The sequence below is a fragment of the Psittacula echo genome, assembly GCF_963264785.1.
Source record: "Psittacula echo genome assembly, chromosome: Z".
NCBI lineage: Eukaryota > Metazoa > Chordata > Aves > Psittaciformes > Psittacidae > Psittacula > Psittacula echo.
The window spans coordinates 36,554,544-36,570,514 of NC_137742.1; the positions used below are offsets into that span (position 1 = coordinate 36,554,544).

At 36.4% G+C, this 15,971-nt stretch overlaps 1 protein-coding gene across 1 annotated transcript in view; it reads left to right on the top strand.

Annotated features, from left to right (window-relative positions):
• Positions 1-15,971, top strand: part of CNTLN (centlein) — a gene marked incomplete at its 5' end in the record, with an annotated part of 196,332 nt that overhangs the window by 174,273 nt on the left and 6,088 nt on the right. The window contains 2 exon segments of the mRNA XM_080637807.1: positions 11,925-12,110; positions 13,830-13,907. Coding sequence (XP_080493933.1) covers positions 11,925-12,110; positions 13,830-13,907 — 264 coding nt within the window.

Genomic DNA, 15,971 nt, shown 5'->3' on the forward strand with positions numbered 1-15,971 from the left:
ATTTTTTATCTTGATGATCCTCATTTTGAGTAAGTATTCAAAGTGAGTGTATATATACAACAAGATTGCCATGAGTCTAAAAGAATGATAATACTGAGTTGATATTTGGAAAAGGCAGTCAGGCAGTTTGTCTAACCTCATTTCTGGCCAAAATAATGAAAATCTGGTAAGAAATTCAATTATTAAATTATTAAATTGTGGGAGCATAGTTATACTTCTTAGAATGGCTTTATGGAAAATAAGTTGCATTGAATAAATCTGACTTTTTTTCTGGAAGCCAGTACTAGTCATCTGGTAAAGGCTACTGTTCATTTTAATAGGCTGTCTTTTAAGATGACTGACCTATCACTGAGATGTTCAGCTAAAAAAATGTAGGCTATGCTTTGTCAATAATATGTTCAATGGATCCAAAATTTGATGGATCAAATGGATCCATTCATTTGATCTGAAAAGTAATTAATGAAATTCAGGTGTTCTGTAAAGATGAGAGCTAAACTTAATTATTACACAAGTTAGGCCTTGGATGGCATGGTTTAGTGTGAGGTGCCCCTGCCCATGGCAGGGAGTTGGAACTAGATGATCTTAAGGTCCTTTCCAACCCTAACTATTCTATGATTCTGTGATTCTATGAAACATTTAAAGAGAATTGGCATCTATGAAGACTGATAAATAATAATGAAACTAAGGCTATAAGTATAATGTAAGCTAGGCCAAATAAAGTATTTTTATTACAAAAGAATACAAACTACCTGCAAGAGGGACCAGGTAGCTCTGAGAATGTTCAGAAGCCTTTTATACAGTTGCTTGTTTTTATTCCATCCATCTTCCAACAGCACCATAAATTCTCTTTGAACCATTCATCCAATTTCTATGCACCACTGGCCAATATTTTATATAACATGTATTGCACCATCAGATCCTCAGGCAGATCTTGCCGGTTATGTGCAGCACAGCAATCAGAGCATAATGTTCTTTGTTGTACAGTTTGTAGTACCTGTGACAATACATACGGCCACTGCATAAACTTAAAAAAACACTATTAGACTACTTGACTGGATGTCTATTGAAAATAAGGTAGAACATAATAGTTTGCTATGAAACTGTTCAGAATCCTGCCTAACCCTGCAGAAATTCTGTTTTCCTGCATTACTGTATTTGGTGGGGTTTTGGTGGTTTTTATAGCTCACCTCGATTTTGACCGCATATTGCTGTTATGGATCCCTGTAACCTCAGATCTCAGCAGTGTTGTCTGTCCCATTCAGCTTGTACATCAACAGAACTAATTTTTATAAGTTAGTCTGTGGTGATGACATCTGCACTAGCATGAAAATATTGGAAGTTTTCTGACCTTGAGGATGATATTTTGAAGTTTTGATAAGGCACCTATGTTCAACTGCAGCTTCAATAAATAGGTGATGGCGGCTAGATGCTTCAAAGTCAGCTAAATGCATTTCTCACTTCCATAATACCTTTGTGATTTGAGACTTACATGCCCTCCACAGAGGATACCCACTGAAACATAGTTCACATCTGGTCTGTTCTGGCATTGTTCTTGATAGGTCTCCAGTATAACCATCTGATAGAATTGACTGCCAAAATCAAGACCCATGGCAGTTTACTTGGCAAGCATAGTGGATCTGCCTGGGGATCTAACACTCACTCTCTTAAGACATCTGCCCTCATTTCTGCTACTCAGAGCAGGGCTTAAGCTAGGTGCATTTCCTCCTTGCTCTGTTGTTTGACATACAGCTACGTGCAGCCACATGTCAGAGGCCTTTTTTCACCTCTGCTTGGTTGAGTGAAGTTCTGCCAGCTATTTGTCATTTGGTCAGTTTACCTTATATCCCAATGTACGTACGTCAGTCACTCTTACCTTTCTGCAGTTTATCTTGAATCTTCCCATCAACTGTGCCAGGGCATATTTTCTCACTACTATCTTGGGCTGTAGTTTAATATGCAGTTTAAGATAAAAAAGTCACCTCTGAGTGACTGTCGCTGCTCATTTTTGCCAATATGAAACTTCGTCCCTCCTCCATTTATGAAATGTTGTCATAAACATTATATGGGTCAGTTTTGAGCTAGCTCATGAAAATACATGTTAACCTTTTGAAAACCCAGAGCGCCAGATTTGTGTACCACAGAGGGTCAGAATAAGGACATGTTTACATGGTTGCAGGCTAGAGGTGCTGGGACTGCCCTTTAGTGGCAGTGCTAATTGAGAATGTCACACAAAACTTCTTCCTGTTGCAAAGAAGTCTAATTAACTCACCACTTTCATGTTAAAAAATTCCTGTCATTTGGCAGTTTCCTGTTATTTACCATTGTTGTCTTTTTCTCTTCAACTGTTCTGTGTTGGGATAGAGCATTGCCAGGAAACATGTTCTTCTCAGAATGACCATGTGCAGATGACATCCTATTTGCCCTGTATCTCAAAATAACTAGGGTGGGGTGGGGTGGGGGGGATGGAGCTGAGGCAGAGAAGAGAGATAATTAGTAATTGGGTTGGGAGGCTCAAATATCTGGGAAATATTCTGTTGGTTTTTATCTGCTCCTTTCCAATAAGAACAACACAAATAAACTGCTACTGCGTGTACCTCCACCTACAAAGTCAGTTTTTTGGACAGAAGTAAATGCTTGCAGGGACTTTCAGAATTCTCCAGTTACGGTGAGATGTAAGAAATATTCTTCATAGGTTGCTTCCATTGGTGAAAGTATTCTTAAGCCCTGTGGATGTAGTTTTCTTGACAATACTACTGCTCCAACTTCTTCCTGGCTGTGTGCAGAACATGCTTTTTATAAGGGTACCCAGGTCAGATGTGGGATGGTATTTGAATAATCATTCATCTAAGAATGCTAAGCATAATAAGTAATTGTAAAATTTTATAATTGGCAAAATTGTATTTAGGAAATTTGCACAATTGTATCGGAACCGAGCTGATTTGGAAGTACTGATCAAACAAAGGTTTCTTCAGTGGGTTAGTGGGACATTTTGCAAATGACAGCAGATAGTATCACTTACGTAGGTCAGCACTGTCAGTTTTGCTTTGAAAGTGGACACATATAATATGACTTCAGGTTGTCAGAAAATGTTCCCAATTGGGAACACTTAAAAGGCAACAGATATTTCATTTATTACACTCCAAACTGCCAACACTCTCCCTAGAAAAGTATATCCAGAATGATTATTTTGTATTGTATTGAGTAGATAACAAGTCTGCCAATTTATGTTCAGTCAGAATCAACATAGTATTTAGTTACAGGAATGTGTTCCAGTGTGATGAGAATCCGTATTCTTATCTTCAGAATACACACCTTTAAGGGAAGGTGTTCTATACACAAAGCAAAATTTGCATAACTGAAAGAAACTCACCATTAAAAAAATCAAGCATTTATTGCTTCTTTTTTGCTGTGCATGCTGCTTTAGGAAAAGAGAAGAAACACAGCTTTTATTATGAAATACCAACCTTTCTTGGTTCTGGGAAGAAATTGGTGATAAATTAAGATAATCTCCATCAGGATTACTCTGCATCTGGGATTTAGGCAAATTGAATCAAAGGCCTGAATAGTGACAGTGAATATCTATTAGACTGTAAACAGAATAATAGGCCCTGTGAATTTTAATGAATGAAGTGAATGGCTGAACTCCTATAGTTTAGAGAAGGCGTATGGTTAGTGATGCATATAGCATGACACAAACAACGTATAATGTAGACATCTTAATGGATAAAAGCTTGATTGCTAAAAATAATGAATAAATAGATTTGAAAAGCTTTTCCATACTCTTCTTTTTCTTTGTTTTTTTAGGCTTAGAAGGAAAGCACTTCACTTTGGGGTTTGACTGTGATAGGTAAAGACGATGACAGGTATAGCTTAAAATATGATAATTTATTTTATTATATCCCACTCTGTATTAAGAGTTCAGTGGAAGTGATTTAAACGATTCAAACTACGTAACCAAATTGCAAGGTGTGTCTTGTTTCTGTAGCTGTGCATACATGTCTCATGCAAAGTGTAGATGCGTGTGTGAGATGGGTGATTTTGTTATTAGTCCTGCTTTCATTGTTCTTATAGTTCCTGGGAGCTATAGATGACATAGTAGACTGTAATAGTAGCTACTGTGTGAGCAAATCCAACAAACTTGAACTGAACAGGAAGCTATTTTCACCAGCTTGCAAATAACTTCCTTTTCTGCTTCAGGGAAAAAAAATAAATTAAGTTTTTCAGAGAATGAGACTGTAGCAGGCTCAGCTGGGAGCTACTTGGAGACTCTGCAGTGCAGTGTATAGATCCACTTGTGATTCCTTTAAATGGCTTGGAGACACTGCTTTCTAAAGCTGACACTCAGTCCTGTGCATAATCTGGAGAGTTAGAAGGATGCTTTCTTTAAAAATAATTACCAGTTTAGGGTCTTCAAGACAGAAACGGTGTTGACTGGAAAAAGGGATAACTGGAAGACTTGGGGGATGGATGCTTTAGTACAAAGTATATCATGAAGTCTCAGGGTGTGAAGTGATTGGAAAACTTTTTGGCAAAATCACAGCAAAAGTAGCAAAACTTGTAAAAGATTATATGGGTCTCCTGTAATGATTTATTTAAGAGTTTGTAGAAGTAATTCTTTGATATATGTTGATCAGATTATTAGGAAAGCAATCTGAAGCAGGAACAACAAAAAGCACCCATATGCAGAGCCTTATGAAGTCTCCCTGGTAATTTAAAAAGGTGGGAGTTGAGGGGATTCCCCAGTGTAAGTGCTGAAAGAGCTACTGAGAGGTGGGAAGAGCTCCAGGAGAGTGGAATCTTAAAAAATAACAGATAACAGTATTTTATGAAAACACAGTTGATAATATTTATGTATTTTTTTAAAAGATTATAAGCAATGCCAGAGCTGACCTCTTAAAACAGGTTTTAGAGATGTTTGTCTCAGCAATGCAGTAGTCTCACACATGGCATCTGCTTTATAGTTTTTATACGTTTTATGCTTTGTGTGTGCTTCTGCAGAAAGACAGCATAAGCTCAGACACTGAACTTAGTAACAGGAAACCTTGCTGCTCTTCACATCATGGTCACTGACCTGCTATGTGACCTTTGGAGTGTTGCTTCACCTCAGTGTTTCTTGGTCTGCCTTGAACATTCTTTGTTTGCGATATCCAGTGTAACTGTGCTGACTTTGTCTGCCCTAACTGCTCAGATAATAAACTCTATGAGAACCCAGGCATCTCTTACTGTATGTGTGTGAAGCTCTAATCTCCATCAGTGCTTGTTTTTTTTTCTCTGTATAAATAACTGTAATATATGGTATTTTAAAGGAATGATGCTGGGTTTGCTAGCACCTGTGTAAATCAGAGGTAATTCTGTTGAAACCATAGAATTTACAGCAGGGAAAAAAATATGTAAATGAGGTAGGACTTAAATGCTGAAGTAAATAGGACTTTAAATTATTATTATTGCCTATTTCACATAAATATAATTTTAGAAACCAATATATTTTGACAGAAATATTCTGCCTGTCATCCCACACTGATTATACATATTTCAACTCATTCTCTGCTATAAAGAAAACTATTCTTTTTTCCCTGTTATAGGTCACAAAACATGGTACTGTGCTGAAAATTTAGGAACAGTACAATGAAAAATTGGCGTTTCTTGATACTTAAAAAAAAGCATCAGTCTGAAAACAGGTTGGTCTACAACTAAAGTTTCTGACGGTATTAGACTTAATGTAAAGGAGAGATTAGATAACTGTAAAGCTTTATTATTTATGACCAAATGTCCATCATATCAGTAACTATATGCTGTATGTTCTATAAATGAGGTGTCCAGATGACACAGTAAGTGTAGCTTCATTCTACTTAAACTCATGTTAAACACATGAGTGCTGTGAAAAAAAAGCAGATTTTTAACATAAGATTTCAGGCATAAATGAAACTGCGATAGCTAAACAGTTACCAAGAGAGGATAATAAAAGAGTAAAAGCCGAGTAAACACCCTCCCCCCCCCCCAAATTTTGCATCACAAAGGATATTTTAAAACACACTCTTAAGATATATTGTGTACTTATCTACAGAAATAGAAACTACATTGTAATTGGCCAGAATAAGTCAACTGCTGCATCTTTGTTTAAATATGGTTGGTTTTGAAAACAGTCTAAAACTTTCTCTAGTGTTCTAATAGCAGGCAAGGAGGAATAACACAACTTAAGCCACCATAGTTGAACAAACTCAAATCTTACCTGTCATAGGAATCAAATTATAAAATTAGATGCAGTTTCTCATTTCTGTCATTGTACCTTAGTATGCCTCTGCCTTATTGCATTTTAATTGGGTTTGGGGTCTGCAGTTCTAAACACCAGGAAGCTGAGTTTTGTGTTCAAATACTGGAATCCTGAGGCCACTTTTATACTCTGTGACTCAAGTAGCTGAGTCAGCAAACATGTAAGTATTTAACAGACATGTATATGTGGCACTTAGGAACATGGTTTAATGGTGGACTAGACAATACTAGGGTAACAGTTGGATCTGATGATCTTTAGAGTCTTTTCTAATCTAAATGATTCTGTTATTCTGTATATGTTCACTGTGTGACATCGGTAAAAATAATGTTATTGTCACTTTTTTTAATATTTGCCAGTAGCATTCTCGGTTGGTAATGAATACTGAAATTGGCAGAGGACGATAAGACTGGTCTATATCACCTCTACAGCTTTACACTCTTCTTTCAGGGCATCTGCTGTAGTCTCTGAAATAAGACGTGATCTCTAGGGACTGTAAGAATTAAGTTAACCTCCTGAGGCTAACTCATTCCCATGGGTCAAAATGCTACATGTTACAGCCCTTGGCCAGACAAATCTATTGCCATGGTCTGTCTTGTCTTTATTTCTTGTCTACTCTTGTCCCGTTTCTGGTAGAAAAAGAGTTATGGCTAGGAGGTGTATATTTTCAAGTGAAGGAGCTAGCTGAGGTAACTTAAATAGCATATAAAAGTATACACTAAATTAAATTGCTATAGAATTGTTTTCCTTTTCTCTGACATGCAGCAATCAGGCTATGAGCTCAGTTTAAACCTTATTACTGAAAGTATTTTAAAAGTCATTTTTAGAGAGACAGTAAGGGCCAAATAACTACTTTCATTGAAGAAACTTGAATGCTTGTTTCAGCTGCTGAAACAGAGCATGAAATCATCTCTTTGTGTGACATTGTCCATTCTACTGGTTTGTCTTGTTGATCATGAGTTGGGGTGGTAGTGTTTTCTCAACCTTTTATAGCACTAGGATCTACTGTAACCCTAGGCCAGCAATAATTGCTCTACAACAAAAGTAGAAGAGTTCTTTAAACTCAGCATTCGGTTCTGTGAAATTCAGATCTTGTTTCCCACAGACAGCTGCAACATCTTCACAATACTTTTGCTTCTTTAGGAAACTAACCTGTTTCAGAAAAGATTTTCCATTTCATTCTTGGTGTAATGCTCTGGGTCACATCCTTACAGCATCCCAATCTACAAAACAAGTGAGCTTCGAAGAACATACTACTTGTATCTTAAGACACTTTCGTATTGAACTACACACAAAATATTATGTGTAAAAATATTCTGAATATTATACTTTTCTATATATTTGTCATTGGTTGACCCTGGCCAGCAGCTAAACACCACATAATTGCTTGCTCACTGCCTGCTCCCAGCGAGACTGGGCAGAGAATAGGCAGAGCAAAAGTGAGAAAATTCAGATTATTAAGTGAAAGGAAAGAGGGGAAAAAATACAAGGGAAGTAGGCCAACATCCAGCCAGTCACTGAGTCCCACCCCCCTCAGTTTTTATTGTTGAGCAAGACGCTATATGAAATGTCCCTTTGGTCAGTTCAGGTCATCTGTCCCAGGTTTGTCCCCTCTATACTTTTTGTGCACCCCAGCCTACTAGCTGAGGGGACAGGGTGGGAAACAGAGAAGGCCTTGGTGCCGCACAAACACTGCTCAGCCATAGTTGGTTAGTTAATAGTTCAGTTATCAACACTGGTTTAGTCACAAGCCTAAAACACTGCACCATAGGAGTTGCTAGAATACAATTAGCTCCATCCCAGCCAGACCCACCACAACCTTATTACTATTGCACAAGCATAATAAAGCTTGAATTTTTCCATAACTAATGTGAGCCGTGGCTTTTGCCATGCCATCTGCAACATCACAAGACTGAAATCTAGCTATACATAGCTAGAATGCTAGCATCAGACTTCGGTTTGTCTTGGAGTCATTAAGTTTTGGGTTGTCTTGGGGTCATTAACTTTTATTATACTACAGACAATAACAATAGAGTGTGTAAATTAACATGGTAATTATGAGAATAATTTTAGGCATTGGCTTGGTCATAATGCATTATTTGGTGCCAATGATCAATTTGTGTCAATACCAGGATCAACTAGTGTCACAGCTTTTGGGGAAGTAAAGACCTTATTAATAGTGTATTGTCCGGGTCTGCCTATCACCACAGCTTTTTTGAGTGTTTAATTAAATATGATCTTTTAAATAAAAGAAGACCTTTGTCTTTACACATCTCAAAACTGGTGAAAGATATAGTTCTAAAAAGGGATTGTGTGCTGAGACCAAAATTGAAAACTATTACCTAAAGAATTAATATGTTGGGTTGTGAAAAAAAAAGTAAAAAGGCTTATAAGGGAGTTATTTAGCACTTATGCAATCTCTGCAGATGTAATATATACTATATGACTATGTGTCGTTGGTAGATGATGCAGCAATTGTTACTAATTAAAAAAATCTGGGTGCTTTCAGCTCATATTATTAGAATTTTAAGTTGTTTTTTTTCTGGTCAGACCAGTAGCAATTGCACTGGCCTGACAGGATGTGTTGTAGATTTGTTTCAGGAATTAATGAGGGATTCCTATTTTAGTTGGCTGGTAGCAGCTGTGTCCCACAGGAATAATTCCGGGGGTAACATCAAAGTTGGTAAAGTGGCTTTACTAACAAAATATCCCCTAGATTTGGCACCAAAGAAAAACAAAGATAAAAGATCAAATCCTAGTATTACTAGTACTAATAAGGGCATTGTTATCATACATCAATATCATCCTGAAGTCATATTCTGCATTGATTTCATTGCAGGCAAATGTATCCCTAAGTATACGTATACAAGTTTAAAAACAAGTGATTCTGAAATACATAGTGGGAAGTGGTTTAGTGTAAAATCCTACACTTAAGTCCAGAATATATTGGATCAATTTCTTAATCAAAGAATGATATAATGCTGGCTTCAGTATACTCACCAGCAAAACCTTTGCTGGTTAACTCTTAGGGTTATGTTATTTTCAGTGTGGAAATGGTTCTGTCTAACTCAGTTAAAGACCTTGTGGCTTTGACATTATATATATCTGTAGAGAAGGATGAGCTGATATGTAAATTAAATCACTAATAAGTAAAAATGTAGCACATAAATACATTAGTATATGACACATAATATAATAGCAGAAAAAACAACTTAAGATTGTGACGAGGCTATAATTTTTAAATCACTTATTCAGTGAAAAATGTATCTAAAAAAATTATTACAACTTAATAATATGAAGAAGACCACTTCAAAAATAGCTGGTCTCTGAGTCCAATTTGAAAGTTCATATACATATGGTGTTTATTTTACATATGCTTCAGTGTATTCAAACTGCTCAGGGAAAAAATGAATTGAGGTGCAAGTTCTTTATATGTGTGATCTATATGATCTACTATAATTATATGTAGTGTGTAGGCTTGCATATCAAAATCTGATAGTTGTTATTTTCTCCTTCCTTGATTTTTATTTAAACTTCCTTTTAATTTTTTTTTCATTTTTCCTTTTTATGCTTTTGTTTCCTTTTTTTTTTATTTATTTATTTTTATTTTTTTTTATTGCTGCTATAGATTCTTCAGGGTCTTTCTGATACCTTCTTTTCTGGAACTCTGAACTAAAAGACAAGCCTAAATACTGCAATGGAGTTGCAGTTTCGAGGTTCCACTGTTGCTATTGCTATCAGCCTGCTTACTTCTCATATATTATTTTTGGTGTTTGGATACACCAACAAAATTTAATAATATATTATATTATTATTATATATATATATTATAGACTATTTTCTGGTAATGTTTGTATGTTTTCCAAGACATTCAAGTGAACATTTAATTTGTTTATTATTATGCTTTCTGTTTGTCTGTGCTTAGCTATTTGTCATTATTTGTTGTCTTTCTATATAGCTTTGCAGTTAATTTCCTTGATATTTTACTCTTTCAGTTTACATTTCCTCTTTGCACCAGAATACAAATGAGCATCTTTTAGCCTCATCACCTATGGCTGAGTGAGATCTCCTTACTTCTGGAATTTGGGAGGCTTGTGCAATTTGATAGAAAAAGTACAGTTTAACTTATTTTTACATTGTCAAACACATCGTCTAGGTGTTGCAAGGGCCGATTTACTGTCGGAATGTTTCAGATGCTACTGAAACATGGGTTGTTTTTTTTCGTAGGTGTGCTTTTCTGCTGGGGCTCTCTCCTCAGTCTGTTTCCTTCTGTGAGCTCGGTCCAAGTTGCCCTAGCTCCCTGCCTATAACATTTCAAGTTTCTTCATTCTTCTCAGCTCTGCACTTGCAGACAGGTCTGTGTGCAAGATACTTTGTTGGAAATACTGTAGGTGGAGGTACCCACACTTGAATCACAAACTGGGAAAAATTTCATTGTACCTCCTCTTCCCAAATTTGTGGTAGGGTAATTTCCATTTTAATAATTACATTTTAGCTAAATACAGAAAAATCGTATGCTCTGATGTGGCAGAAAAATGATCAGGTCTTGGAACTGGATGAATCTGTTGTGTTTTCTTTGAAATAGATCAGGAAATGCTGATTTAATGACTGCATTTTGAATACACAAGGAGTATTTTACTGATTTAGAGTACTTTACTCCAAACACTAATAAACAGGCTTCATAATTCTGCATTCCGTTTCTATGAGATGAAAGCATTCTGCAAAAAAGAACTTTCAGGAGTTAATCAGCTACTGGTGAGAGATAGTTCAATAAGATAAGCCCTACAAATGATGATCGAAATACAACCTCATTCTCTCATTTTAAACTTAGCCAAGGTGTCTGGGTTGACAATCACAGTTCTGCTTGAGTCATGGAAGTTGAATATGCTAAGAGGATCTTCTGACAGTGACTTACGGCTCTTTTCTCTCGGCCAACAACTATCTGCTAAGAGGACCTTTGCAAAGAGACTGCTTAGCCTGGCTAGGCTTTCTGTGTGGGTCTGCTGCATAGACAATATTCCATGAGAATACAACCTTTCCTATGCAAGCCTTGAATAACGATACAGTGGACTTGCTCCAAGGATATGCTGCTTATCAACAGTAAATAGCCACTACTGCAATGATATAAGCTGTAGGAACTATATCAGGAAGAACTGATAGCTAGGCCAGTTTTTAATTACCCTGTTTGGCTGTGAACTGAAATTTCAGGTTTTGAATAAAGAGGTACGGGTGTTCCTTCATGCAGTGAAGTATGAGTAAGCTTTAAAAAGATCTCTGTTTGAGCACAGTAAAGTCCCACACTTCTGTTGTTGTAACAAGAACATTTCTGGTAGATGGGTCAAGAAAGAATTTTTGATTGATTCCGCGGAAGCTGCTTTGTCTCACTACTGATGGCATGATGAATACAGGATTTTTGCTAAAGAAATAAAACCAAATTTACCTATATTCAAGAACATTTTCTATTTTAATGTATTCACATTTTGTATTCTAAATGCCATGTTCTTTAATATTACAGCATGTATCCTATTAAACCAATAAAGCAGAATTAAGGTAACTCCTATCTAAAAGAGCTTAGTCCAAATGCTACTATTTTTTCCATAATGTTTGCACTTTAAGAAAAATTGTAACAGAGTATTTTTTTGCTTGCATCTTCTAGGCTCTAATCAGAGAACTACAGCACAGCGTACAAGAGCTGAGAACAAAAATCAAACAGGCAAAAAAACTGGGAGAAGTGAAAGTGTGCAAAAAGGGTCTTTCCCAGGAGTCTGTTCAGTTGGCAGCGTCTATTCTTAATGTTTCTACAACTGATCTTGAGGAGATATTAGAAGTAGAAGATGATGAGGTAAGTTATTTTAAGGACTTTTCAGTAAAAAAACAATTGGACCTAAATAAAAATAACAAACCCCAAAACAATTAAATCTAAATAAAGAGGTCAGGTTAGAGATTCATAAAGTGGCAAGACTTTGGACATGCATAATAAAATGTAAATATACTGTTTTGAGCATGTACATGTAGAGAGACATTATTTGAAAGTCCTTAGTACTTTCCTTTTTCATGAGACTATTTGACAGGGTTATACATTTTAAATAGACTTCTGCATTAATGAAAACAAAATTAGAATGTGTCTTGCTGTGCCAGATTGATTCCGATGATGTTTCTTTTCTTGAATTGTTATGCCATTAAAGGTATTTCTAGTAGACAGATGGTTTCTTGGGGAATCCATTGCCTTTTTTTGTTGATTCTATCATACACTTCACTATGAAACACTTGATAGTGTTTCATCAAATCACACTCTATTAAACAGATACAGGAATAGGATTTCTTATCTATATTTGTTTAGGCCTGATCAAATACTACATGAAGAAGTCTGGACACTTACTTTAGTAAAAATGTATAGAAGCTAATCATTATTGGGCTGTAACAGTACTCTGGTAATGACTTAGGTTTAGCCTTATTGGGGTTTTATATTAAAGACGTCACAAAAGAGAGTTTTCATGTTGGTTAAATAAAGGTGCAGTGCATATGCATGCACTGATATGGATTACAGTCATGAATACAAATAAAATGGACCAATCTCGCCCTTTTTATACATCTATAACATTTATACACCCCTGTGACATGATTCACTTTGATAGAATTGTTCTATGCATACCTCATTCTCAAAGTAATTTCCACATCCTATACCTTTTGTTGTAGTCACTATTGTAAATATATGTGTAGAACACACAAACATACGTGTCTATAAATAGAGAACAAATTTTAACTAAAGGTGACGAATTTACACTAAACAGATTTTAGATACCTAATCCACTAAGAAACCTTTACATTGAACTCATAAAATTTACACATAGATCACAAATGCACCTGATGCTTATGTGAAAAGAACATGCCATGCATTCCCAACAACTGGAAAAAGGGAAATATAACCTCCATTTTCAAGAAGGCAAAAATGGATGACCCAGGGAATTACAGACCAGTCAGACTCACCTCTGTGCCTGGCAAAATCTTGGAGCAGATTCTCCTGGAAGGCATGCTAAGACCCGTGAAAAACAAGGAGGTGGTTGGTGACAGCCAGCATGGCTTCACTAAGGGGAAATCCTGCCTGACCAATTTGGTGGCCTTCTGTGATGGGGCTATGGGACTGATGGACAGGGGCAGAGCTGTTGTTGTCATCTACCTGGACTTGTGCGAAGCGTTCAACACTGTCTCACACAGTCGGTGTTGAAGGCCAGGTTGGATGAGGCCTTGGGTGACATGGTTTAGTGTGAGGTGTCCCTGCCCATGGCAGGGGGATTGGAACTAGATGATCTTAAGGTCCTTTCCAACCCTAACTATTCTATGATTCTATGTTTCTAGGGAAATGTACAGACAAGGATAGGTTTATAAATTTAACAGAGCCCTCATACTTGGGGGATATGCTTCAGATAACTAGTTTTGAAAGCATAGTTTCCACTTCCACATACTGGTCATTCAAGGTATATCCAATTTCCTTTATTTTTCAGTATGTTTTTCTCATGTAGTGTCAAAATGTTGTGTCTTTGTTATCTTTTTCTATTTTTAGGAAACAGCAAAAACAAAAATGGAATTTGAAAATGATAAAGAATGGCTGGAGTATATACATAACCTTCTTGAAGCACAGGTGCTAATTTATATCTTTCCTGAATGAATTATGTCATTCTGCGCTGAGTAGCTAAGTGGGTTTAGGTTGTAATTAATCTATCGCATTTGTAATTATGTTACCATTGATGGTCCCAAACTATACGGTAATGAGACAATGTAAAATCCTTGGTTTATAGCATTTCATTTTTATTTCTCTTAAAATAAATGTCACTGGATAAAACTGAGGAGTTGTTAACCGAGAATTTGCAATAGCTGTCTTAACAGCTGAAACCAGTGAAACAATGCTGGAGAAAAACAGCTCACATCTTGGCAAATGTGTTAATTGAATTATTGAAACTGTGTGTAATGCTTGCTAGAGTGAAAAGGATCCATTCTCATACCTCTTAGGAAAAAGAGATTTTTTTATTATGTGCCTTTAAAGTTAGCAGTTGATATGGACACCTGAGGAGTTTGTGGGTTTCCGTGACCTTTTACTGTGGACTTGTTTCCAGTCAATTCATGTTTTCCTCATAGCCAGACAGCTGTTTATTATCGTGTCTTCTCGCATTCTCTACAATATTTTCTACTGAGACCTCGAGCAGCTTGTTAGTGGGAAGTAAATATTGATTTGGCATCCTGTCAATGCAGAAAGAATGAAAAAATTTCCACCAGAGGCCCCTCAAACATTTTCCTATCGACATTTTCTGGGCAGAGAGGAAAGCTGCATAGAGGATGACAAGGCTGAGACTAGCAGAAATCCCTGAGGGGTCCATTGAGACTGCTGCTGTGACCTGTGTGATACTTTTTCTTCTCTTTCAAGTCTTTTTTTTAATACACAGAGAGTCTGCTGGGATGCTCCCCTCTTGTAAGTGATCAAGGGCAGTTTATTGGCAGGTGAGAGCCCTGCTTTTCTAGCCATAGTCAGCTTTTGTTTGGACATCACTGACAACACACACTGACTCTTGAAAATTTTCCATTATATTTTAGTTGTCTCCTTTATTAAGATGATCGGTATCTGATGTCTGAAAACAAATAAAATTTGATGTATAAAGCCAGTGTTCCTAATGCATATTCACTAACATGGGTCCATTAGCAATGTAGTTCATTTCAGTTAAGAATTTGAATGATTGAAAATATTTTGAAAGCCATTTCAAGGGAACACTCAGATCCAGATTTATCTCTTTTGTCATTAATAGCTTCCATGTTTACATTGTGTGCTATGACCAGATTTTTAAGAAATTACAGGTTTTTCCTCTTTCATTATCCAAACTTATTACCATTAAGATTCCTTAATTGCTGCAGTGGAGGAGATGGAAATATCACTTTGTTTTTATTGGCTTTGTCAAAAATACTGGCATTTTAATTTAACCTGGTAATGTTACATGGAACTCAGCAGTAAAAGCATGAATATTTCTACTCACTAAATTGCCTTAATTTCAAGACCTTTTAAAAAAATCTATAAATTTCAAGATTCTGTCCATTCTGTGGGCTCCAAAATAGCAATCAGATTCATGGAATACCAACGAAAATTCTTACTGTATTTTTTGTTATCATTCTTTGGTAAATTGTTAAAAAATCCTAAGCATAATTTTATTACTTCTCTTTGATACAGACTGACAAGAAAATGGAAGGCACAGAGAAACTGGGGGGTTGTAATATACATAACCATGTACGTAACCAACTATATTAGGGTTATAAATATTAGCTGAGGATTGAGGAGCTTTTTGCTCTTAGAAGTATAAGTTTATTTACAAGTTAATAGTGGCTCTTAGTGATTTTTGCTCCATCTTGTGGGATTCCTCAGAAGGAGCTCTGAGGTTACAAGTAACTCTTGGGAAGCTGACCATCTTTAAAATTGCGAGGGGATTAGTGCTTTTTGGGAGCAGCCAGCTTTGCTTTTCATTTCTGCCCACACTAAGTCACATGGATGGAAATTGCTAAGATTTCTTGATCTCTATTTGGGAGAAGCTCACAGAACTCTGTAGCCTTTAAAATGCTTAATTCCTGTCTTGTAGGGGTTGATTGTGGTTTGCTTTAGTAGACCATCCATTAATGATCAGAAAACTAAAGTTCGTGGTGAAATGAAAGCTTTCCATCAGGACTT